At 34.6% G+C, this 22397-nt stretch overlaps 1 protein-coding gene across 2 annotated transcripts; it reads right to left on the bottom strand.

Moving 5' to 3' along the window:
* Window positions 1-583: 583 nt before the first annotated feature.
* On the bottom strand, window positions 584-21422 carry LOC142349009 (gelsolin-like protein 2). Of its 2 annotated transcripts, XM_075400408.1 has the most exons (6): window positions 21198-21422; window positions 15078-15191; window positions 9026-9225; window positions 4472-4639; window positions 1534-1557; window positions 584-1117 (listed from the first exon to the last, which is right to left on the bottom strand). In XM_075400408.1, exons 1-6 carry the CDS (start codon window positions 21382-21384, stop codon window positions 908-910), a joined length of 903 nt encoding a protein of 300 aa, XP_075256523.1. In that variant the 5' UTR covers window positions 21385-21422; the 3' UTR covers window positions 584-907. The 2 variants fall into 2 exon arrangements, with proteins under 2 accessions (XP_075256523.1, XP_075256524.1); XM_075400409.1 differs by lacking the exon at window positions 1534-1557 and having other exon boundaries at window positions 586-1117; window positions 21198-21421.
* Window positions 21423-22397: the final 975 nt, after the last annotated feature.

The raw sequence follows: 22397 nt of genomic DNA, 5'->3' as shown, positions 1-22397 counted from the left end.
TCTCAATGTTTTTCATTTCGTAGAAAGAACGAGTGTATTGAAATGTATTCAAGGATATTTAAATGTATTCAAGCAGAAATAGGAGACATTCCAGAAATTTTATTTGTTAGTGCAGAACATAGCCCAGGAACTGATTTGGTGTAAAATTTAATTACCATCAATCCATGTGTTTCCTTAAAAGTAACATATTTAATATTTAAAAACATAAGATTTGATGTTCCTGCAAGGATCATAAATGGATCATAAGTTTCATGCAAGAATCACTTTTGTTTTCGTAGGCTCCATACAAGGATATACATGATTGATCGATAATCGCTCAGGGATTATAAATGATTTTCGTGCTTTCATGCAAGGATTGCACTAAAAATACGATATGATTTGTGTGACATCGTATATAAGACGTGGTGACCCTGGATGTCAACGTAAAAACTATTCGTGAACAATGAATGTAAATGATCTCAAAGGGATCGTTGCGTTTGTAACTCAGTGAGATTGTCTTTATTTTTCAACCCCCCCCCCCCCCCCCCATTAGTTTAAGACCCTATAATTTAAACCCTGTTTCATTTCTTCGAATAATTGGTAATTTAAATAGACTGTTATTACTCAGTGGCGTAGTATTTATTCCCGGGTAGGGGAATTGTAAAGGAAACATCATGATGTCATTATTTGTCAAAATCATTCATTTATTGATAAAAAGAAGTTTATTTACCGCTTTCACATCGTACGAACACCATTACCCCACCACCCTCCTCCCAATTTCAATCGAAGTCCTAACTAGTTTGAGGATAGACATGGACTCATCATCAAGTAATCACGTAGTTCCTTAAAAATTTCAAAATGCTATATTTGGAGGTATACCAAATGGGGGAAGGGGTGGGGTCAAATAGGAATAAGCAGAAGATAGAGTTCAATCGAAGAAGCCCTCTGGCTCGGAACCCTCCTTAACAGTCTGGACGTGTTTCAATGGGTTCGAGCAATCCTTCAGGTAGTTGTGTGCGTGGATGCTCCAGTTTTTCCTCTCTCCTGGTGAGGCGTTCTTCCCAAACCACACATAGCAAGCACCGTTTCGTTTGTCAACTATGAACACATCGTTGCTATCCAACAGAGTCTTGGACACCTAAAAGAGCAGATTGCAATATTACCCTTGCAATTTTAAACGTTGTTGCCCTGTGTCTTAGCAGTCTACCTATTTGAATAGAGCATAGACATATTTCATATGAATTAGATATATGCGAGTGAAGATATAAAAAATTCATTGCTCCCATTAGTCGTTCGCGAGCCATTCTTCCGTCGTTGGTCGGTTATAAATTTCAATTCTGTTAAAGCGTATATTGTTGATCGAATTCTAAACCCTATAAAACTGATACAGGATATTTTTTTCTGATCCATACATTCAATTAGTGATTGTTTGTGAAGCATGAAAAGGTAACTTTCACAATAATCAGAAAACCGCGACGACACAAACTGAAACCAAAAAATGACTACTGTGCAGCTTTAACTTGGCTGGCAAGTTGCACAATGGAAGCTACTAACCTTGATAGTATTTCCAGGTGCGTGCTAAAATAGTTCTTGGCCTCATCCAAATGTTGGAATTCAAAAATGAGAAAATTCTAAGATCAGAAAGAATCAGGTAGATAGATCCACAAATCGCTGCTGAAAGCGTGTTTAACGAAGTATTGCATTATTCTAACCTGCGATTCAAAAGGAAAAAATGAGTCCTAAAGTATTCTAGATATATTTGATATTGCAGGGCTAAAAGTATTTCTGGAAGCCTGGTGAGGTTAAGGTTAACAATTTGCCTCAAAAGAGCAAAAATGAAGATTTAATCAGAGATTGAAAGTGCTCTTTTTGTTAAGTTTTAACGCTAGAGAGGATAATATTTTTCAAAAGAAGACAACCAATTCTAGACTTTGAGAGCTAAAGGAAATTCCTATTCGGTTTTAAGTTTTTGCGTTTGTAACCTTAGAAACAGTAATGGTCAACTTTTGAACACAGTATATAAGATTCACTATTTTTATTCAACATTTCGAAATGCGATAATTATGCGACGCTGACTTTTTGAAGTCAAATATTCACTTTTTAATTGTTCTTGAAAGATGTGGTTGGTCTTTTGTACGCAAGTTTTTCGCTTGACCAATTTGTGATTTTCTAGAACATTCGTTGACTTCTCAAATGACTCACGTTTTTGTTCATTTTTACGTGATCTCTATTGCTTTCACTCCGAAGTAAAGCTTGTTGCTAAAATAAAATCGATTGCAGCATAGCAACAAAAAGGGGCGGATAGACGAGTGGGCAGTGCTTGGGAGGTCCATGGCTCGAATCCCGGAGTGGTAAACTGTTTCTTCTGCACCCATAAAGGAAAATTTATGTAGGCTACAGCCCCTGAATATTATTTCCTCGCCTGTCGTTTGAGAGCAATTCCTCCGACAAAAGTCGGCTTTTGTTTGTTTAGGCATCGTATAGAAGAAACATAACTTTCTAGCTCTCAGAATCTATTCTTTGACTTATATAAAAAATGTTATTTTCCCCGAATGGTGAAACAGTGAATTCTAATTTTCAATCGAAATTTTAAAATAATCACTTATAAATTTCTGGTGAAACAGAAATTCTGGCAAAGAAACTAGTAGTAAATTTATTAAGTTAATAAAGAGTTTTGTGTGTCTTGAGAATTTGTTTACAAATTGAAGCCTAAAACTTAACCATTTAAACCATCTGAATAAAAAGTTCGAAAAAATGAGTTTTTTTAGAACCCAAGTTTCGAAAAAAAACTTATTATCTCTTTTCGGTTTTGTTATTTTGAAACATGTTTTTGCTGCACAGAAAAGTAATTTCAGAAAACAGACGACTTAAGGGCGCAAAAACCAACTTTGAAATTTTTAAAAATATTAAATTTAGCTGAATTTCCCTTTCTAAATTCTGTCTAAACACAGCAAATAACAGTAATAGCTGAGAGTTGTTTTGAAGAATAATTCTTCCGATTTCATAAAGATTTATCACTTCAGTAATTCGAAAACAGAGGATATTGTCACATAAGACCTTTCAAACTAACATTTAGCATAAGGCGATACTAGAAAATTTGAGAGTTCACTACAGGTTGAAAAGCTTTATACAGATGTCCATATTTTTTGAAAACTAGAAAAAAATCATTTTTGAGTTGTCTGTTTTTCAAGTCTCTCTCTTTCAACTGATCTTTTCTAGTTTTCTAGTCCTTGAGTGTTTTTGTCAAATGATAAACTCAACAATTTATTTATCATGAAATTCCACAAATAAAACAAGAGCTTTTTTGAAAAACAGAAGCAACGAATTTTTTCAAATATTTTTGCGAAGGGTGAAAATGTAAATTTTACTGAGAAATAATGTTCCGCAACACTGTTAAGTAACTGCGTAACAAAAAAAACTACAAACCAATTGCCAGAAAGAAAAACAAAAAAAATATGATGCAGTTTGTAATTGTGTGTTTGTTTGACTGTGTGTGTATATAAAGTTTCTGAGTGTGCGTGCGTGCAAAGCTTTCGAATTGTACCACAATTATCTTTATTAAATGTGTTCAAAAGGTTTCGGTTTTTTCTCGAGAAGAAAGACGTCGGTCGTTAGTTTAGTACAAACATTACAAGTAATTATCACCAATTCTTAAAAGTTGCTTTTGGATACCACAACCATTTCTCTGACAGAATTAAACGTCGTTTTTGCAGCCTTGATAGGTATGTTGGAACATTCTGTGCTGCGCACAGGCTCGCACAAGCCGTCTTGTTTGTTATCTGTGAAGATTGCACTTCACCTTTTTAAATGGAGTAAAAAAATTGTTGAACAACTTCGATATCTTTAAGCTGTGATAATTTAGGGAACCTATCAGAATTTGGAAAATGCCGAATGTTTGTCTATCTCTGTGCCAATGCGCTCATTCCCATTTTTCAATTGAATGAAAAAAATGCTCTCATCTTTTAGTTGTTAAAAACCCATCTGATTATTAATTTGTTATGTTCCACTTAAACTGGGGTGCTCCTCGTTGTCTATTTTACAAAATTTTGTTTAAGGAAAGCACCAGAACTTGAACGTGACGACGCGCTCCAACAAACCCTTGTACATAGATACATAATATATATATAAATCTGTACAGACTGAGTTAGAATATAACCTTAATATCTGACAATTATAATTTTATATCCTTGTAATGCTGTGTATTAATTGTAATGGCTAGTCCCAGCTCATTAGCTACAAAAATCCTCGAGTTCGAAACAGAAAGTTTGTTCGAACAAAGGCTCATAAATAAATGACAGGGGAAGGAAAAGGTATCTTTCACCCCTCTATCCCATCGTGATGGTCATGAGACGTACAGCCCTGACCCCATTAATGCCAACGTATGGGGGTATAATTTTGGTATAATTTTGGTATAATTTTGTGGTGAGAGTTGTAATGGAAAGATCCGAAACCATATGCGGTAGCCGGGTAACCCACTCGTGTGCCAGCATACCTTATCATCTGGAACAGTGACATCCACCAATTTCAATTCTCCACTGGCATCCGTGAGTCTCTTGATGACGTGAGTGTCGTTCTCTGAAGTTGAAAACTTCTCATCCACTGGGTCTGCGTCACTGAAGAAAGACATGAACACTTCGTCTATGTCTGGATCCTCAATCACCTGCAAATGAAAAATGAGAACTTTTTCAAATTTATCAAAGTGTTTAATGGCTCTCAAACGAAGACTAATTAATTGCTCTCAAACGAAGTTTGTAGCAATTATATTAGTCCTGTCGGTCTTTTTTTTTATGCGATTTTTCCCTTGACCGATTTTTCGTCTGACGCTTTTGACTTTTCGTCCTCAAAAGCGGGATAAACAGGTAGCGCCCAGCGGGCATTAAGTGCTCTTAGAGCCTTTCAGCTGTTTCAGGTGCTCTATACTTATGGTGTGAAAAGCGGTTCTTAGAGGTTGAAGACCCCCCCCCCACTATTTCTCCTCCCCCCACCGCGCTCTTGCCCTCCACCCCACTGTTACCCCCCATCAGCCCCCAGGTGCACCCCCATGGCAATCTCTTGACGAACAACCGCTCGCTAAAAACACATGCAAATTTTCAACTTTGTAATATCACAAATTTTATCGATTTTTTGATAAAACTTGCATTTTTTTCAAGTTTTTTGAAAATTTTTGCCATTTGTTAGGTTTATCTAGCCTTAAGAGCCAAGAAACCTCCTCTAGGGGTTTGATAATAGGTTACTGTGTAGTATCTAGATGTAATGGAAGGTTTTCAAGATTTTAAAATCATGAATTTTAACAGTTTTTGACAAAAGTTGTTGATAATAGGTTGCTGCATAATTTCTGGTGGCAATAGAGTGGTTTTCAACATTTTAACGTCACGAATTTCTGCAATTTTTTGGTAAAAACTTAATTTTTTTCAATTTTTTCAACATTTATTCCCATTATCTAAGTTTTTCCAGCCCCAGGAGCCATAAAACTATAGGGTTTGATGATTGGGTACTGAAAAATTTTTATTGGCCATGGAATAGTTTTAACTTAATATCACAAGTTTCATCAATTTTTTTTGAATGAATCTTCCAATTTTTTTTCAAGTTTTTTGAAAAAATTTTAGGTTTATCCAGCCTCAAAAGCCAATCAACCTCCTCTAGGTTTTGATAACAGTTTACTGCATAGTTTCTTGATGTAATGGAATGTACTTCATTCCAATAAATTTTTTGAATTATTTTGAGTTTTTTTTGCACCACGGACCTCCTCAGATGTTTGATAGTAAGCTAATGTATAGTTTCTTGAGTTAATGGAATGGTTATCAATAATTAATAACTCGATTTTCAGCAAATTTTTGATAAAATTTAATTTTCGAAAAGTTATTATTATGTTCCAAGTTTATGGATCTTTATGAACCAGAGAAACTGTTTAAGGCTTGAAATAGGGATACTCTGTAGTCTTTTGAGACAATGAAAAGGCTCTGAAGATATTAATATCACGAATTTTAGCAAAATTTTGTTAAAATTTGCGATTGTTTTTTAATGGTTTACTTGACAGAAGTCCTGAGACAAAAAAATGTTTTTGAACATTTTCTTCACTGAAAATTGTGGAAAGCTTTCTTTTGAATTTTGTACTGGTTTTTTCTATATGATAACTATAAGCCTAGAAAACTAGAAGTTCCAGAGTCGAATTTCGTTATGAAAAATATTTCTAGCTCTTTTTCTCTGTTTTGGTTGGCTTTTTTCCTTCTCTTTGTCCTTCACGTTTTACCTCTCGCACACACTCTCTCTCTCTCTCTCCTTAACTCTTTTGTTGATGCCGCACTTCAGCGGCTGTTATGTGGCGTGATGCCATCGTCCATTACCCTAACCTCACGCCCCTTCAATCAAGCTAAAGCTAGCCTCACTAAACAAAAGCTAGGTACGGACGAAGCCAACCGCTCGCCGGTCGTTTGAGAGCAATTCGCCCGACGTTAGTCGGTTATAATTTAGATGCCCATCTAAAAAAGGAATGTAAACATAACCGACTAACTTCGGGCGAATAATTGTTCTCAAACAACTGGCGAGCAGTTGGCTTCATTTGTAGCCAGCAGATGCTTAGGGATGCTATCATTAGGGGGGCTGAGTTTTACATTTACCTGTTGACCGCTTGACGACCAATCGGTCAAGCGAAAAATCGCATCAAAAAACAAATCACAGGACTAATATAATTGCTAAGAACTTCGGTTGGGAGCAATTAACAATAAGATCTCAGAATTGATTAACACATTTGTAACATAATCGTAAGCAGTCGAAGGTGTATGATAAGCGAGATTTACAACTTGAATTAATTAGCCAGCTGGTTATTCAAGCTTTTGATGGAAGGACGTGTTAGGGCCTGCTCTTCTTGAGAAAACATTGAAATCCTTTCGCAATGTTTCTGAATATTTTCAACTAAACTTGGCACAAATTAATGAATTGAGCAATAATTCCTTGTTCTGTGGAACCATTGAAAAAAGAGTGATATTTTTCGGGTTCTCTGAAGCAATTGGAGAAAAACTCAAATTGTTCGTTAACAAACCGTTTTCTAACAAAATCACAAAATTAGAACCAAATTTTTCACACAAGCACAACATAACGGATAAATTTGTGGAAAAATGTTTTAACAAAAGAGTGAAAGTAACCAAATCAATAACTTTGTTACGTCATGAACTGATCGATACCAAAAAATCTAATAAAATTTGTTTACCTCAAAGACTAACACTAGTTTAAGCTGGTGTATGAGTGCAAATTTGAACGAAAAACGGAAGACCCAGATAATTAAAATTCAGTTTTGCTTATTCTACAAAAATTTCATCAACTGTCAAAGTCAATTATATTAAAAAAATCTAGAAACTGTTTATCGTAGTTTTAAGTTATCAATTTTGCGATTTTTTCACAACCTTCTCCTATTTCCAGCTCGGAATGACAAGATGCTGCATATTATGAAGACCACCATTAATAATATTTGAACAATATGATGTCAAAATAAGACTTTACTTTAAAAAAAAACTTTCGCAGGATAGAAATTTCTGCAATTAAGATTTTAATTTCGGTTGAAAAATTGGGTCGAAAAATTTCATATGCCAATTTGACATAAAGATTGGAAACATGTACTCAAATAAAGGATCTTCGTTGTCTAGGTTTTCTAGAAACAAGTAAAAAAAATAGATCCTCAATGAAAAAACGGTTTGAAGTTTGTTTTGTTACGTATAATTTTGTTTTAATGATCTCGCCAAATCTGCCGAGTGTTTGCTCAAAAAATTATGCAACTTATAAAAATCAGTTTAATGAAGCACTAACATGTTTCGAGAAAAAATGAAACCATTCAAAAACTGCTTTCTTACCAACTTGGCAAAAATTGAAACTTTAAGTTATATCCCTTTCAAACTATCAGTTGCAGTGGACAATTGAAGGTTGTAGGACAAAACAGCAAAATACGATTTATTGACCAGAAATATGTGAATTACTTCCACTTCAAACAAATTCACCTTGTAAAACGGAACTTAATAAAATAATCTTTCTAAAGATAATAATCTGAAATTTAACCAAAAATCTGCTTTCAATTTAGCGCTTCCTATGACTCAATTATCTTGCCTCACAGTTTCTGGAGGATTCAAAAAAAGAAACGGAAAAACGCCCCTCAGCGAAACAAACCCCCACTTGACCGTTAAAATGCGCAAGAGCTCCAAATTTAGCGCATTTGACCATGCTTTGGCGGCCCGTGGGAATTGATGTGAAGCTATCATAACCGAATTATTTATCAGGAATGGAAATGAAGGTTAACAATGGGGATTTATTTCCTATTAAAATAAAATATCAGACTGGGGGTTATTTTCCTTGGAGGTTTTTCTTCCTAGGCCCAGTTTCTACAATAGTTTCCACCACACGCTATGAGACCCGAGTCGAAAACAGAAGTTAATCTTGTAAGATCTTGTAAGATCTTGCAAGATTCTTACAAGACGTTGTTAAATCTTACAAGATCTTACAAGATTAATTTTTTCTTACAAGATTAACTTTTTCTTACAAGATTCTTACTAGAAACAGTGGCATATATGAAATCCCAAGGCAAAAACTGTTTTAAAATTCTGTTCTGAGATCTAGAACTAATTACAACAATTGATGCGTTCTCTGCCTGAGTTAATCACTTTGTTTGAAACTTGAGGTATTCCATTGAACGAATCCAAACTCGATAAAAGATAATTCTTTTTCAAGTTTTGGAAAAAATCTGATATGTTGTTTTTCGTACGTTAGTCGGGCAAAGTTGGCTTTACAAAAATCACGCCGGAATTTTACGAAGGAAAAAAAGCTCCAAAAAAGTCGAACCATTTCGCAAACAAATTTCTGAAAAACATTCAATTTTATCCAATTGTTCGTGAAGTAGATAATCTGATTTCTAACATTGTCTTCGATTTTGCCCAATCTCTCCTTTGGAAGGCTTGAATTAAGAACCAAAAATAGTCTCAACTAACAACTATTTCACGAACCAACTGTTGCAGTTTTTTCCGAAAGATAGATTATCTCAGTTGCTTAAAGCAGTCTCTCTAACCTCGCATTTGATTTTGCCCAATCTCTCCTCTCTCAACTGCAACACATACTGTCCAGCTGAGTACCTCTCCGTCTGGTCTGATCCAATTCCATTCCACTGGTAGATCACATCTTGTGTCTCCAGAATGTACACATCTCCACTGTCAAGGTTCTTCCAGTTCAGCCCAATCTGCCTCATCTTAATCTCCTTCTTCCGAGATCCTACAATTAATCCTATCTTTACTTGACGGGATTCGAGCAAGGTGAAATCGTGCAAATTTGCACTCGAATGTAAGCAAAGGTTACAGCAGAAAACGTAAGTGTACTTCACACCAGTAAAAAGGTTTGCTCGTCAGTAAAAATCTGATTGATCATGTTTGCATGAATACCTACAGCAGGCAACAACTAAGCCCTTCCCAAGGATTCATTCTTACTGAATTGGCGCTTTCAAAAATCTAAACTGATTTAGTAGAATTATCAATCTTTAACATCGATAATGAACGTTCTAATGTCATAATTTAAATACTGAAGCTATGATTAAATTTTTTGCACTAGCTGTTTTCTGGTGATATTCGAAAAGAGCTTCTAACAAACATGAAGGGAATTCAGGAATCTGTTACGTCAAAAGGGAATTGAAAGAATATTTTGGAGATATTTATTTAGGAAGCAAAAAGGAATTTAATAAAGAGGTACGAGGAATCAACTAAATACCTTTAGCAAGTGCTGGAAAATTGAAAGTGCAAACAAATGAAAGAAATCTAAATGTCAGTGCAGAATTTGGAAAAAAGATAGCAAACATAATCACTCCATTTTAAATCATCTTTCGGCTAAATAGTGCTCCTTTCTTCTTTTCAAATACGTGAATCTTTTCAAATACAGAAACTATTTGTTCACGATATTTTTCGTTCATTCAAATAGATCAACTAACAACGCTTTGAAGAAAAAACAGAAACTATTTGAGAAGTCGTCATATGAGGAGACCGTAGTCGAAGGATCTTGGGTACAAAATGACCGTGATAACCGATTTCGGATATAAAAAGACTTTGTGTCAAACTCAGTGGTCCAGGGTCGACATGAGTCGACTGATATTGGTCGAGTTTGATCATCGGTCAATCGATGCGTGTCAGGGTCGAACATGCGTTGACCGATAAATGATGGAGTTGACCATGTGTTGACCAAGAAAGGCAAGGACTGTCTGTCGTCCAAAAAAATTTAACAAAAAAGCACATGAAATTTCTGGACAAAGGACAAATTTCTGGACAAATCGACAAAGGACGGTAGCTCAACTCATGAAACGACTGCCTTTTTGACCAAAAATGGCGGATTATGAGACGTTGTGTTGATCAACTTTCACCAGCTAAAGTACATTATTGCCGTTTGTCTGCTAATTAAAGAAATCTTATAACAATTGATGCCAAATCGTTCAAGCATTGCAAGACAACGAATGTTTTTTTTTGAAAACTTTTGCTGTTTTGCTGTGTTTGAAAGATTTGACATAAACTGCTATAGGGTTCTTAAATTAGCAGACGGACGGGCAACCATGTTTTCAGCTGTGAAAGTGGATCAACACAACGTCTTATAGTCCCCTATTTGGTAAAAAATTTCGAACTATTGTGAATCTTTTAATGAACTCTGATGTAATGTTGCGTTGCCAGGCTTAGCTCTGCAAAAGATTCTGCATCTGTTTTTGTGGGCCCATCTGCCAGTTTAATTTAAAAAGCTGAACAACAAGACAGGTCTACTGATATAGGATATGAAAAGACAGTAGTTGACCAATATTGCGAATGAGAAGACCACGGTCGACGAATCTTTGGTATGAAAAAACCGTGGGTAAAAGAGTTTGGGCCAACTTTACTGGGGTACACGACTATATATTCAAGTTAAAATAATTACCCCCACCAACCCCCCCCCCCCCCCCCCCCCCCCAACTTTAACTTAATTAATCTTCTTATATGGTCAGGCCCTCAACTAGGGAACGGAACTAGGTAACTTTGTTTACTTTAACTTTCAGTTTAAGCAAAAAAAAGTAGATTGAATAAGTAGATTCAGTAAAAAGTAAATAAAAGCTCGTTGATGAGAATTTGAAACTCTCGCAGCTTTACTGTCGCAGTTTTAATTGATTTCAAATCTGAAAAAATAAAATCAACTATCTTACGCAGAAATACGGTTAAAAAAAAGTTTTCAATAATTCAAATGTGTGGAGTTTACCCGCAAAATTATCCCCTCAGGGTTGTTTCATCGGATCATCGGACTTTTTAAAAAATTGTTTGGTCAAACTTAGCAAATTAACTTGCTTGACTGAAAAACATAATTAATAATAATATTTTTAAAATTTGGCTGCACTGTTTAGTTAAAATAGAGCAACTTCAAAAAAGTTGTTTTACTAAATGATCGTCGCAAGAGAAAATTGGTTTAAAGCAATAATTTTTGTGAGCAGCTAAAAGTCGAGCGATTAACAAATTTTAAAAAATTTGAAATAGTTTTCTATGTAAAAAAATTCATAAACGAAATATTCTATTCGTCCAGCTATTCTGTTGTTATAAAATCGAGCCCACGAGTTGGAACAATAGTCACTCAATTTTGTAAAACAGTTGATGATAAAATTTCTCTATTATTTCATTTTGTCATCAACAAAAAATGAGATAGGAATAAAAATCAATTCAATTGAAAATTTTTTGAACACTCAAACAAACATAACTAAACAAGGCGGCTCGGTAATGTGCAATGGCACATAAGGTTCCGACCCCGCCCATCCACAATTTTGACATAATTGTCTACCAAATGAGGAACAGATAGAAAAACCCAAAAATTATTTTTTGCGAATCCCAAAAAAGCCCAAGTCTTTTTCAAAAAATTCTGTATGAACGATAAGATAACCTCCAAAACAAATAACTCAGTGGAGTAAAAATTGATGCATTAGATTGCTGTAATATGTCAATATTAAGAAAGCGAGTCAAAACGAACAGCAAAATCAAACAACAACAACAACAAACATTAATTACATCAAAAAATTTATGTCCCTCTTAAAAACTAAATTTAATAACAAAGTCAACATACCGTCAGATAAACCTGAAACTAAACAAAAATAACTTATAAATCACCAGAAAACATATGAGACCAGTCCATAAAAAGCTTTGGTAACAATTATACAAAAAAGAACAAAAACAGAAAAGTAAAAAAAATTAACTTATTTTTTTGAAACAATTAACTTCAAAGTAATAAATACCATTAGGAATAAATTAATATTACCACAAATTTGCGATTACCACTGCTTCTATAGAAGGGCATTAGGACCTGCCCTTATTCATTTTTTAGAGCGGCTAAAAAGAAAAACAAAGAACAAACAAAATTTCAATTGAAACTTGCCAGAAAACGCTGTCAAGACCGTCAAGCCAAATTTTGGCACTCAAAATATATTTGATTGCGCCTTCTTCAAACAGCTATAATGTAGAACGTGGCTATTCATTAGTAAGACTAGGTAACAAATAGACAAAAAGCGAAGTGCTAAAGTATGTAATACTTTTAATTTTTTTTTCGAAACAAAATTACATTCAATGTCATGAAAGGCATTAATTACAAAAAGAGCTATTTAAATATCGTCGTTTTTTCATAAAAAAGAAACCCTCGAGACCTGTAATTATCCAGAATATTTCTTGCATCTACAAAAAGAACGTCAAATATGACAAAAATCAAATTAATTTAATTTTTTTTGTGAAAAAGCGGTGTCGAAGCCAGTAAGGTCATAACAAAATCTTTAAAAAAAAAGATTTTGGGACACCAATCCCTTTTATTCCCTTGACAACCATAATGTCATATTTGACCTGTAATCAACTAACGAGATTAGGTAACAAAAAGAAACATAAAAAGAATAAAATTGCGAAGTTAAAAAAGTTTTTTTTTAATTTTGGAAAACGATGGGTTTGAAAGTCATAAAAGCCATCAGCTATCTGCTAATATCAGAATATCGGTTTTTCTATTCTTCCATGAAAAGCCAATGAAAGCTATCACTATACAGGAAATTTCATACGACCGAAACGACAAAGTATAAATGACAGTTAAGACAAAATTAAAAAATTCAATTGATTTCTTCAAGAAAGAGGCGTCGAGGCCATTAAAACGATGATTGATATCTTTCAGGATTTTAATATGTTCAATTGTGCTTTAATTTGAATGCTAATAAAGTGACATGAGAACTGTCAATAATGTGATAATGTGACAAAATTAGAAAACGTGAAAAACTGGCAAATATCAAAACAAACAAAAATCTAAAATCTTGTAGTATCAAAGCCAGAAAACAATAATTTCAGGCTTAAAACTGCAACCGAGAATAAATGTTAACTCAGTAGAAAGAAGAAACAGTCTTTTTTGCTGACACTAAGCTGGAAGTTGAACAAATTAAGAAAAAAATAGAGGAAAAGTTAATTAAGCCATTATTTATTGAAAAGTCAATTATTTTTAAAAAAGAAACGACCATAAACTTTCAATTAAAAAACTAAATGCATTAGCCTGGAGCTGTTTAGCAAGCGAATTGGTTGGACCTATCACTCCTGAGCTTTGATTTGATATGTTCTGTTCTTTATTATTAAAAAAAAAGTCTTTTTTTTTTTAAAAAAAAGACCGACTGATTACAACCCGATTTTTTTTGGATTGTAACAGTCCAAGAATGGCCCAAAACTACCCCTGTTAATACTTATTGTCCGTTAAGAACAATTGATTTTTCGAATGTTGTAGATATAGATAATTTCTGAGTTGAAACTCAAAATAAATTTTGCATTTTTGATAATCAACGAGTAAAGTTAGCAAAAATCAGCAAAGTTTTAACTACAAGGCACTCTCTGCGGACTCTGAAGTAGAAATAGCCCCCTCTGAGTCTACAAAGATTGTATGAGTGTTGTTTGGGGGTGTACTGTAGGCAAATTTAATCAAAGTGGACTAAAGTAGCTTATTTCGTGCTGTTGTTGATGAAAAAGGCTAAATTTTGAAATGTTTATCCAAATTTTTTGACCAAAAAATTAAATCAAAACAATCAAAAATGCTTGTTCGTCTTCAAAAATAAAATCAACGACACTATTCTTAAAAATTATAACAAATTTTAGCAAAATTGACGCAAATTTAGGCAAAAATTCCGGAAAATGTGAATTAAAACAACGTGAATTCACTCTTCTTTTCTCAGAAGTTTAAGCCTCGATAACTCCCTGTAGAAAACGAAAATTAAAAAAATCTTTTTAATTCCATATTCTACGCTGGACGAGCTTGCTTTTTAATGATACCAGTCTCAACTCTCTACGATGAATATATCGAGCGGCGAAAATTCACGGAACAAAAAAAAAACCCAGTTGAGTATATAGTTCCTCCCCCCTCAAGAGGGTCGGAACAATAAGGCTTTATAAACTTGGCAAGAAATAAACACCCCCCCCCCAAAAAAAATCTTAAATTTGGCCACAATATCTGGTAATTGCTTCCTCAAACGTTGTCCAGTCGAAGCTTGCTATTAAAACAGAATAATGCGTTTCTGCTAAAAATGCAGCCATGATTACCCATTTTATAAGTCCCGATATAGTTCGAGTTTCCCCGAACAAATTATCAAATTGAGCTTGAAACAATCATGCATTATAAAAATTGAGCAATTGGATGTTGCAAGAAAATTTTTTGCTGAGCAAAGTACAGTTTCGAGTCAAGGTCGAGTTAAAAATTGATAAAACTGAGAACCATAGCCGATTATTTACGATTGATCAAACATTTCAAAATAATTATGGATCATCAATCCCGTTAGGAGTTCTGAGTTGTGAAACCATAGATTTAAAATCACAGATTTGTTCACAATTTCTGGGCTATTATATGCCTTTTTAGGGTATCAATTTCCAGGGTATTATTTCTAGGGTATTATAGGCCTTTTAATTTTTTTCCCCAAAATTCATATCTTGCAAAAAAATTGCAAGAATTGAACCTGCCATCACTAAGGGTTTAATAGAATCTCCAGAAAGTTACCGAACGGGTTTTTCAGCTCACAAAGAGGTCGTGAAAAATCCTGTATTGATAATTGTTCATCTGTTGTTTATTATTTGTTTGTTTACCTTGTTTCTTGTTGCTTTTGAAATGGAACAGTCTAGGCGCAATCTCCTTCTTCTCCACGTGTTTGAACCCACTTGCTACTCCGCCCTTCAGATATGTCAGAGATGAGAAGTAGCCTAAAAAACTACTTCTGCTCGAAACGTATCATTTCTATTCGAAACAAAACCAATTGTATTCTGACTCGTGCCAAGGCAATTCACCCAATTTCATTTTACCCAATGCCATTATATCCAACGAGCCATTTTGCCCAATGCCGTTTTTCCCAATGCCATTTTACCCAATGCCATTTTGCCCAATGCCAACTTTAATGTACCCAATTGTTAAAATTCCCAGAACGCCTATTTAGCGACTATAATTAAATGGCCAATGTGACTTGATATGAAAATATCACAACCGAACATCTGATAATCGAACGAGAAGATCACAGAGCATTGGATAAGTTGGCATCGGGTGAAAAGGCAGTGAGCAAATTGTCAAGAAACCATTCTAACTATAGAATTTTAAATCAGAGTATTATAATTCTGTTGAATTTCTAATATTTGCCAATTATAATGAATTTTTCCCAATTAGTATCTCACAGTCAATATTGCGCATTGTTAATTTTACATATCTGTAGATTCTTCAAATTCTGACTTTTGGCATCAAGGGCTGATTAAGAGATTTTAGTTTTTGTTGCATATTTTTTAAGCCTCAAAAATATGGAACCAGAAATTTACATACATCGAACAAGGACACACCAAAAAACTTAATTATCTTATCGAATGGGTGCTCTATAAACTCTACATAAGACATTAGTATTAATATACGATAAAAAGAAAAACCGGTTTCAAATTTCCCAAATTGTGTTGGAACACTTCGCCGATACATCCGTTACCTTACACCCATTGCATTGCAGTAGAAAATATGCAGTGAAACCAACGGTGAATTTAGGAAAAAAATGATACTTAAACATGCATTGAATTGAAAGTTTTTGTAAATAGAAATTTTGATTGATGTTCTGGCTGGTGGCATGCAGCCGAATATTATCTCACAGCGTGGCCTAATTGTTCTGACCCCTATTGAGGGGGGAACTATATACTCGAATGGATTTTTTTTGTTCAGACAATTTTGGACGATCGATATATTCATCGTACAGAGTTGTGAGTGGTATCATTAAAAAGCTCCTCCAGCGTAGAAAATGATATTAAAATATATTTTTTTAAAATTTTGCATTTTAGAGGGAGTTATCGAGGTTTGAAGTTTTGTGAATAATAGACGGATTTCCGTTGTTTTTATTCACATTTTCCGGAATTTCGCCTAAAATTTCGTCAATTTTGCTAAAAATTGTAAAACTTAATAACCATAGTACTGTTGATCTTATAGTTAGAGACAAAAAAGTATTGTTGACTATTTTGATTTCATTTTTCTGGCTAAAAATTTGGCTAAATATTTCAAAATTCAGCCTTTTTCATCAAAAAATGCAGAAATAAGCTTCTTTAGTCCACTTTGTTTAAATTTGCCGGAAGTTCACACCCAAAAACAAGAAACACAATCTTTGTGAACTACAAAGGGAGCTAGTTTTACTTCCACTTCAATTGAGAATAGTCTAGAATCAAAATTTCGCCGTTTTTTGCTAACTATACTCTATGATAAACAAAAACGCAGCATTTATTTTTGCTCTCTTATCTAGATCGTTTTACTAACAAATTATATAGATCTGAAGCATTTGAAACAATTGATTTTTCTAAATGGACAATCAGAAATAAGGGCGGGTTTCGGTCCAACTTCGGACTGTTACAATCGACAAAATAATTCCGATAGTAATCAGTCGGTCTTTTTTGAAAAAAATTGAGCACTTCTATGTTAATTAAAAAACAGAACAATTCACATCAAAGCTCACTGTTGATAAGTCCAAATGGCTTCCTAAACAGTTCCAAATTATAATATCTATTTTCCTTACCCGAAAGATTGTGGTCGTTTTGACATTTAAAAATGCTGGCCTTTTAAACTAACAAGGACTTATTGAACTTTGCCACTATTTTTCTGTTAATTCGGTCAACTTGTAGCTTAGTGTCAGTAAAGAAAATATGCTTCCTGTTACACTTCTTTTTATTTAGTTAATAGTCAATCTGTTTGCGGTTTTACGCGTTACGCTATGGTTTTCTGGCTTTGATACTACTAGATTTCACATTTTTTTAAAAAAATCTTTAGGTATTGGCCCCCTTTTTCTCGTTCTGTCACATTGTCACATCATCCACAGTTCACATATTACACTATTGGTTTTCAAAATAAGGCACAATTGAACATATAAAATCTCGAAAAGCATAGACTATGGTCTTAACGGCTTCGACGCCCCTTTCTCGAAGAATTTAAATGAATTTTTTTCTACTATAGTCTTTAACTGTCATGTTTACATTGTCTTCTTAGTCGTACAAAAATACCTGGGTAACGACAGATGTCATTGCTATTTCAATAAGTAAAAAATAAGACTTTATTCAAATTTGAGTAGATAGCTGATTGGGTTTCATGGCTTTGAAAACAATTGTTTTCAAAAATAAAGAAAAACTTTTTTAACGTTACTTTCGCATTTTTCTTTCTTATCTATTTGTTACTTGGTCTCGTTAACTGCAGGTCATATATGACATTTCTCTCGTCGAGGGAACGTTCAAGTATACAAAATCTAACCTTTAAAAAATTCGCTATGAAATCACTGGCTACGACACGCGTTTTTGGAACAAAAAGAAAGATAATTTTGGATTTTTGTTTATATTTAACGTTTTTTTGTATAGGTAAGACACTTTCAGAAAAACTACAGTTCTCACGCGCTTTTTTTGGACGAATAGACGAACCTATTTAATTATTTCATTTTGTAGCTAATGGCTTTCAGGACTTTGAAAATAATTGTTTCCGAGAAAAAAAGAAACAAAAATACTAACTGTTTTTCTCTTTCTCTTTTTTGGTCTTCTTGTTATCAAATCTCATTAAAGAGAAGGCCCATACCACAATTTTGGCATTGTAAGAAGGCTCGATTGAACATATTTTGACTTTGCAGGGGCCAAATATGGCTTTACGGCTTCGACAGCGTTTTCTCGCAAGTTTCAATTGAATTTTTTTGTTGTGTCTATTTGTTGTTCCTTTGTAACCACATAAAAAATTGATTAATGACAGGTCCTAATGCTCTTCTATAGAGGCGTGTTTGATCATTAACATATTGGATGTTTTCAATTGCCATCTAGTGGTTTTCCTTAATTTGAAATTAGTTGTTTTTAAAAATATAAGCAATTTTTTTTTATCTTAGCTGTTTTTTGTTCTTTTTTGTCTAATTGTTGTCTAATTATTATAGAGTGGCCCCATCTCTTTTCTAGTGAAGTACAAGTTAATTTGTTTAGTTTCAATTTTATCCGAGGCAATTTTGAGCTTGTACGTTTCTTTTTAAATGGACATAAAGTTTTGGATGTAAATAATGTTTGTTGTTAATGATGTTTGTATTTGTTGTTCGTCTTGATTGCTTTCTTAATAAAAATCTCATCAATCTAATACGACAGTTTTTACTCCACTGTGTTATTTGCGTTGGAGGCGATCTTTTTTCATACAGGTTTTTTTTGGTTTTTGAGTTTTCTATCTGTTCCTCATTTGGTAGACATTTATGCCAAAAATGTGGATGAGCGGGGTCGGAACTTTATGTGCGAACGCACATTAGCGAGCCTCCTTGTTTTGTTGGCACTCACACCAGTTTTGAAGACAAACGAAGCTGGGGAACTTAATACTTTGAAATAAGGTGAAATTTGAAGTTTGTTGTTTTAAAGGTCAATAATTTATTTGGCAGCGTCAGTTGCCCGATATCGCTTTTGATTTTGTTTTGAAAGCGTAAAGGTATTATCGTCTCTTGATTGACGAATTTGATGCCATAGAGCAACATCGCATCAAGTGCATATAACTACTATAGCTCATCGTTGCGGTGTGAACAAGTTTTTGTTTAGATTGTTTGGTTAATTGGTGGGGTACGTTGGCGCAATGATTTGGTCAAGACATCAGAATAATTATTGTTGAGGGCGTTGAGTCAGATTCAAGAAACAGAACTCGATTACAAGAAACAAGAAACAAAACGGAGAGAAACTTTGTGTTTAGTTTAAACATTCTTTTGGAGAGAACAGAAACGTGAGAGCTTTCAGTTGCTTTCTGTTTTATTCTTTGATTTGTTAACCTGATTTTTATGAAAAAAACTTTCGCTGTCAATTGCATTTTACAGAAAATTTTCAATTTAAAAAAATGAACATTTTTTGTGATGTTAATTGGTTTTTCAGTTTAATTCATTTTTCAACTCGAGTTAGCATCAACTAAGAAAAATAGGATCAGGAAAACTGATCACAGAAAAAAATGCTGGAGCTCACAGAATTTTTGTTGATGTCACTTTCAACGCAACTGGTTGCCATTTATTGTCGTTTTTAACAAGATTGCGTCTTGACTAACCGGGCGAAGTTTATCAGTATACAAAGTTTTTCTTAAATTACTTCGCCTACATTATCAACTCTTTTCTGGAATTGTTTTCAAATCAATCTTGTCTTTGTCTCGTTTTTGATAAATTAGCACCTTCTTATTTAAACTAATTATCATTTGTTGAGGCGGGAACCTTTAAGCATAGGTTACGTGACACTGATGAAGTCAATCGTCAAGAACCGCGTGGAGGTTCGACAGGTCAGTCGTAATTGCCCAGGTTGAGGTCCAGACTCAAATTATCGCTGATCAGACTTTCAGACGGAAATTAACCCTGATTAGACTTTCCAGACCCAAGTTACCTCTGGTCAGACTTTCCAGACATAAAGGGTCTCTGATCAGACTTTTCACAGCGAAAGCGTTTTGATCAGACCATCTTCAGACCATGGTCCAGACTCAAATTCAGACCATTGCCCAGACCTTAATCAGACTATGATCAGACGCAAGTGCGCTCGAAGCATATATGGTCAGACCCAGTTGCGCATTTATTATCAGATTGAAGCGCGCTTGAGACCGGTTCTGATCAGATTCAAGTGCGCTCGAAATAGTCTGATCAGAAAAAGATTTTACTTATGAACAAATATCTTAATTTTGCTATATTATATTCATTTCATAAAAACTGATGTTAGCAGAATTAAATTCATCTAAGGAAAAACCAATTATAAGGGTATTGCTAAAGAAAACGAAACCCAATTGTTGAGAACAAATTTTATTTAGTGTACTGTTTAGTGTATGTTTCTGACTCAATGGATGAGTTGAGACAGCTTTCCATAAGAAACATCGTGCTCTCCAGTTAATCAAGTTTTACTCTGATCGGGACCGGCCTTTGATATCAGCTGAACTCCTTTTTCTGATCGGAGCTATCGGACTTTAGATGAGTCTCTGATCAGAACGCTGCTTTATTGTTGCTTCTTGGCAGAGCCAACATCTCTCAGTAAAAAAAAAACCAAAAAATGAAAAAAAAATGAGGCGCTCGAAATGGTCCCTGATCACACCCAATTGCGTTCAAAAACATTTCTGATCAGACCCAAGTGCGCTCGAAGAGGTTATGATCAGACCCAATTGCGCTCGAAGAGGTTATGATCAGACCCAATTGCGCTCGAAATTGCCTCTGATCAGACCCAAGTGCGATCGAATCCACCTTTGATCAGACTTTTCAGACCAAATTGACCTCTGATCAGACCATCTGCAGACCATTGTCCAGACTGTAGTGCGCTCGAACTTCCGTCCAGACCCTGTAATTTCGGTCTGGGAACACACGGGTGAGCGCTCGACTGGGTCTGATCATAAACCAATTTAGGTCTGGACTTCAACCTGGGTGCGAACTGATTTTAGCGGACGCACTTTAAAATTTGTCATTGTCTATCTAGGAAAATCTGGCACTCTAGAATGTGGCTTTGCAGAGATCTGGCTAATGTGTGTTTAATATTGGGCAGAATTTAGAAGTGACTTGAGCAGAGACGCCTAATATTGCCTGTAACACGAGATTTAAACTCTGGTGCACTAGAATCTAGTACTGTAGAGATCTGGTATTTCAAAACTTGCACGTGAGGAATTCAAGTCGAGGTCATGCTCAAAAAACTTTTCATTCGATCATCGTCTTTTAATAAGTCCAGGTGTATTCTAGGAAACTTGTAGTAATTCCATACCTTTGAACTGTTCCGATTCGTTTTCCATGACTTCCCTGTGTTGGACTGGTTTATCCTCCAAAAGAGTGTCAAGTTCTACTGTTTTGTAAGCAGCAGTTCCATACTCATCCTGAGTGCTCTCGTTTCCGATCCAGAAGTGGATGTCGTATTCGAAGTCCTCCTCTCCTTCGTTTTTGTAAGTGTTCATTATTATGTAGGAGTCACCTAGAACATTGCAGCTCACTAGCCAAGATTTTTAAGCTTGGTTTCAATGTAGGAAAGGTGTATTTGTCGCTTCTGTTTGGTTCTGATCCCAATAAATTATTGGTGTGACCGTTTTTAGACGCAACAAAAAACAGTTGATGTGTCCAGTGCTATAGACAAAGCAAAGTTCGGCAAAGTTCGCTTGAGACATTAAAATTGAGGGTGTCTTGTTTTAGACAACGAAAGGGTCAGTTTGTCCGGTTTCGGATCGTAAATAAATCGTTGGTACGTCCGGTTCAGACGTAAAAAAATAGTCTGTGTGTCTGATTTTAGACAAAAAATGGTCGGCATATCTCGTTTCAGTTTCAAAAAATATTCGGCATATATGATTTAAGACAAAAACAATTTTTCGTGCGTCTTATTTTACAAGAAAGAAGTCGTAGGCATTTGCGGTTCAGTTATTACGCAAAACAGTGAAAAAGTTTAGTAAAATTTTCCGATCATAACGTTCGTTTTCGGCAAAATGATCTATATAAATATAACCAAATTTGAAAAGACATTTTGAACGAAAAATCTGTTGACAAAATTGAGTTCCAAAATTTGAAAAATCGTGAAAAAATGGAGTTAAACTTTGAACAACCAATGCGTAGCGTAAAAAATCTGTAGATCTCTTGTCAGGTGAAGAATGTTGCTCAAATTTAGTGAAAGAGCTAAAAATCCAATTACGAAACATTTGTTTGACTAAGACTGAGAAAAAGAAACACGAAACACAAAGCAATTATGTAGAAATGCAAAGCAAATATGTAATTCAGACCCGAACTCTGCCTAAGTTACAAAAAAAGTGCAACCAAAATGGATAATCTGGAAGATCTAGTCATCATTGCTGGTAACTTTTTCGAATATGTAATCTGAGTTTACAAAAAGCTGAAAGAAAATAAACGGCTGAATGATGCTTGAATACAATGCTTCAAAAAAATAGAAAATATGAATATGTCGATTTCTTTGAACACTCGAATC

Source organism: Convolutriloba macropyga, chromosome 11 (genome assembly GCF_964194025.1).
Source record: "Convolutriloba macropyga chromosome 11, txConMacr16.3, whole genome shotgun sequence".
Lineage (NCBI taxonomy): Eukaryota > Metazoa > Xenacoelomorpha > Acoela > Convolutidae > Convolutriloba > Convolutriloba macropyga.
The sequence above is the reverse complement of the archived record's forward strand: the minus strand, read 5'-3'. Positions and strand labels throughout refer to the sequence as shown.

What these genes read in the sequence shown, in the direction of transcription:
- LOC142349009 (XM_075400408.1), bottom strand. Translation starts at nt 21,384, where the DNA reads ATGAACACTTACAAAAACGAAGGAGAGGAGGACTTCGAATACGACATC. An exon ending in TGGGCAAAATCAAATGCGAG is followed by an intron (nt 4,640 to 9,025) that starts GTTAGAGAGACT and finishes TTTCATTTGCAG; the next exon opens with GTGATTGAGGATCCAGACAT. An exon ending in CACCTGGAAATACTATCAAG is followed by an intron (nt 1,118 to 1,533) that starts GTTAGTAGCTTC and finishes CTGCTCTTTTAG; the next exon opens with GTGTCCAAGACTCTGTTGGA.